Source organism: Apteryx rowi, unplaced genomic scaffold (assembly GCF_003343035.1).
Source record: "Apteryx rowi isolate R43461 unplaced genomic scaffold, aptRow1 scaffold_1465, whole genome shotgun sequence".
Lineage (NCBI taxonomy): Eukaryota > Metazoa > Chordata > Aves > Apterygiformes > Apterygidae > Apteryx > Apteryx rowi.
This window is the reverse complement of record NW_020447714.1, coordinates 31,686-35,563: the sequence shown is the minus strand read 5'-3', so window position 1 is coordinate 35,563 and position 3,878 is coordinate 31,686. Positions and strand designations below refer to the sequence as shown.

The window sequence follows — 3,878 nt, the reverse complement described above, 5'->3', positions numbered from 1 at the left end:
AAGGCAGCGAGGTCTGGTCGTAGCCAAAGTCGCTTGGACCCACCGGGCGATGGCAGGGAAGACGCTGACAGAGGCTCCGGGCCCGGTGCAAGTGCCAGCAGGCTCCAGGCACAAGCGGCAGCCGGGGAAATTCCCCTTCAGCATGAAGGAACCGGCCCTGGAGCAAGCCAGTGGCTGGGCGGCCGCCTTCAACGGGGCCGGTCCTGAAGAGGGACAGTGCCAGGCGCCCTGCGCTCACCCCCAGGTCTCTCTGCACCCTTGGGGACGTGGAGAACGTCTCCCCGCAGCCCCACCGCCCACGGCCTCACGTTCACCTCAGAGCCCGCCGCGGTGACTCAGCCGGGCCTGGAGCCACCAGTGCCCTCCCCAAAACCTCAGCTCGGGCACCATTGGCTGCCAGGGCCACCCGAAGCCGTCGGCCAGCACCCCGGCCCAGCGCAGCACAGCCAGCCCTTGGCAGATGGGTGTCGCCGCCATCGCTTCCTCATCCCGCTGCCCCGGCCTCACCGCTGGCACCATGCTGGCCCCCCTCCTCCTCCTCCTGCCCCCTGGCACTTGGCTGCTCGCAGCAGGTAAGAGAGAGCCTCTGCTCATACCTTCGCACTCCCTTCCCTCCACGCCCAGCCCCACGCCGCTGGGCGAGCGCATCCACCCTGCCGCACCCCTTGCCTGCCTGCCTGCCCCCTCTCCACAGCCCTGTGGCCCCTGCCTAGGTGCCGGGACCTGCCAGCGCCTCAGGCTGCACCCCGTCTTGCAGGGCGGCACGGGGGACGTGGGTGGGTGCCCRCTGGCAGCCCCGCTCACCGCCACTCCCAGCCCTGCTGCTGCTGCCGCGGAAGGCAGCGGGAAGGCAGCTTTGAGGCGGCGACATGGCGGCTGCCGGGGCTGTGGTGGGGCACCGAGCGGGGCTGCCAAAGCCTCCGGATGCCCTTCACYRCCCACAAGTTCCTGCAGCCCGGCAAGCGCAGTACAAAGCCAAAGGCAGATATTCCAGGGTTCCTGCCCCTTCCTCTAACCTCCTTCTCCTTTCTGTGGCACCTTCCCACCCCTCTCCTCCCTCCCTCCCTCCCCACCAGCCTTCCCTCCCGTTCCCAGGTCTTACACACTTCAGCTCTTCCAGACCTCCACCTTCCAAAACACCACCTCTGTGGACACCGAGGGACTGGGCCTGCTGGACGACATCGAATTGGGGTTTTTAGACCACCGCACCTGGAGCATCCACTTCCTGCAGCCCTGGGTTCAGCCGGCCCTGCCCAAGGGCGACTGGGATACCATCGAGAACACCGGCAAGTCCTACCTGCGTAACTTCAACATTTTAATGAAGAAAAAGGCCACCGAGATTGGGCATCTCTGTGAGTATCGGCATGGCAGCGTGTCCCCTCCATCGGGACACGGCCTGCATTTACAAGTGGCCCCTTGTGGAGCAACTGCGGTAGGAGCAGGGGGAAAAGTCCCTGGGCCACAGAGATGAGCTGGTGCTGTGGGGCACGGCTGGTGGCACACAGGGACATCACGCAGCCAGACGGTAAGGAGCCAACACCATCCGCAGGCCCCTCACGGCACCTCGCTCCCTGCCCTTTTCCTCCAGACCCCTTCGTGGCCCAGTGCTCCACTGGCTGTGAGCTGCACCCCAACAGCACCTCCGAGGCTTTCTTCAACATCGGCTACGAGGGCCGGGACTTCCTCACCTTTCACGTGGAAAACGCCACTTGGGAAAACCTCGATGGCGATGAACTGTCAAGATGTGTTGAGCAATCGCTTAGCAGTTACACCAACCTCAATGAAATCCTACAAATTCTCCTGAACAAGACCTGTTTCGATGTGATGGAAAGGTTCATCCAATATGGGAAGGAGGATCTGGAGAGGCAAGGTGAGGCCACCCACAGTCACCCCGACTGCCCATGGTGCTCCCGTGCCAGGCAGAACCTCCAGCGTTCCTGYGTGTGCCGGGGCCACCAGGCTCCCGCCCAACCGGCCTCTGGCTTTCACCTGCCCCAGTGAAGCCCATGGCCGTGGTCTTCGCCCGCGCGCCCGGCCCGGCACACCTACTGCTCGTCTGCCGCGTCACCGGCTTCTACCCACGGCCCGTCCACGTCGACTGGCTCCGCGACGGGCAGGAGGTGCTGCCAGGCCCGGAGCTCAACTCCACACCGACGCTGCCCAACGCCGACCTCACCTACCAGCTCCGCAGCGTCCTGGCCGTGACCCCCCATGACGGGCACAGCTATGCCTGCCGTGTGCGGCACAGCAGCCTGGGCAGCCGCAGCCTGCTGGTGCCCTGGGGTAGGTGCCGGTGCAGGACACGGCCCYGGCTTGCTCAGAGCCTCCGCGGGACCAGCGCGGGCAAAAGCCTCATGAGAAGCTCACAGGCAGCTTCGTCTTGTGTTTTCCAGGCAATTCAGGCATTATCCTGACCGCAGGGCTCACTGCTGCCGTTCTGGTAATCGTGGCTGTGGCTGCTATCACGGCCGTTTGGCTGTGCAGACGCAGGTGAGTTCTCCTCCCACCCTGCCCGTGCAGGAAGGGGAGGAAACACTGCCAACGGGGGTTACCACGTTCAGCAGCAAAGCGCCCGCTCCGGGCACAAACGTGGCGATTTAGGGCCCTGCAGGCTGCTTTCTGCCAGCATGGGAAATCCGTGCCAGGAAGCTGCAGGCTCCTYGGTAGCATTTCTGCACCTGAAGCGCCCGCTGGCTCCTGAACCCCGCGAGGGCATTGCAGGATGGGCCCCGATTCTCACTCACAGCCGGCRCGCTGCTCCTTACAAGCCATTCCTGATCCGTTAATATCGGCAGYGCCACCTTTTCCCCCACATTTCCCCTTCAGCGACACCCGTACACAATATATCATTACAACAGGCTTTTACTGGGTTTGCTGAAGGTATTGGCTTAAGTTGTACAGCAAAGTGCAGTGTGGACAAAACTCAAACATTTTGGARCATTTCCCATGTCTCCAGTCATCCAACCATCCAACCGTCCCTCTCATTTCAGAAAAAAATGGAGATGGACGAATCAGAGCCCAGAAGCTCCATTCTGAGTAACGAGCCTTAGCCTGGGAAAGAGGAAACGACCCCAATTTGCTCCCGTCACCCAGGCTGGGGCAGGATCTCATCCCTGCTCCATAACGAAGCACCTCYGGGCGCTGCCAGCAGCGAGACCGCCACAACTCAGTGCTGCTGCCGGGGAAACTCAGGCGGCTCCAGCGCTGCTTCTGCTTTCTAAGAGACACAGACATGAGCCTCACCAGCACCTCCTTACTCCCTGCCTTCAGGCCCCTCTTACGAATTGCACCACGCATCCACTGACTCTCTTCGAGGTACCGCTAGCCACGATGACAACTTTGCTATAGGAACRGGTTTGATTAGTAGAAGAGCCTAGTTTAAAACTGCATTTATTAATCGTATGAGTGCTGAGTATCACTGAATTGATGATGTAATCTGTGGTAGCTGCGGAAATGTATAAAATGGTATTAAATGATTAGTGTTTTCACTAAGAACACGCCTTCTCTCATGGTTTAGGTGGGTCTGGGATGCTTGGGCCAGAAGTAAATGCTCGCTGGAGTGTGGGATCRCCGCATTATCTGTGCTAATTACAGGAAATACCCCCCTCCAAAAAAATGCTCACACATATACAAAAGAGGTCTGAYGTATTTCAGAAGATAAGTAACTGTGTGCATGAGAGCGGTGCCGTAASTGCCCCCTAGCCTCCTCCCAGAGGGGAAAAGGAAGCCCATCCCAGAGTCAGGCATGATACAGTTCAGGTAGTTACAGGGACTGGAAGTTAACTCGTTCCCAATCAACCGCACGCAAGTCCCTTGAAAATGAAGTTTCAGGAATTTGGGTTTCCACGGGATAAGTTTCACGGGATACRCTGCTGGCA

At 60.2% G+C, this 3,878-nt stretch overlaps 1 protein-coding gene across 1 annotated transcript; it reads left to right on the top strand.

The window, feature by feature from the left end:
- The first annotated feature begins 502 nt into the window (after positions 1-502).
- Positions 503-3,421, top strand: LOC112962347 (antigen-presenting glycoprotein CD1d-like). The gene is made up of 6 exons (XM_026058406.1): positions 503-572; positions 1,077-1,352; positions 1,589-1,870; positions 1,999-2,283; positions 2,394-2,490; positions 2,991-3,421. Exons 1-6 carry the CDS (start codon positions 518-520, stop codon positions 3,034-3,036), a joined length of 1,041 nt encoding a protein of 346 aa, XP_025914191.1. The 5' UTR covers positions 503-517; the 3' UTR covers positions 3,037-3,421.
- Positions 3,422-3,878: the final 457 nt, after the last annotated feature.

Excerpts from the sequence above, each read along its gene's own strand:
- LOC112962347 (XM_026058406.1), top strand. The coding sequence starts at position 518 with ATGCTGGCCCCCCTCCTCCTCCTCCTGCCCCCTGGCACTTGGCTGCTC. Across the intron at positions 573-1,076 it reads CACTTGGCTGCTCGCAGCAG|CCTTCCCTCCCGTTCCCAGG; the intron begins GTAAGAGAGAGC and ends CCTCCCCACCAG. Across the intron at positions 2,284-2,393 it reads CAGCCTGCTGGTGCCCTGGG|GCAATTCAGGCATTATCCTG; the intron begins GTAGGTGCCGGT and ends TGTGTTTTCCAG.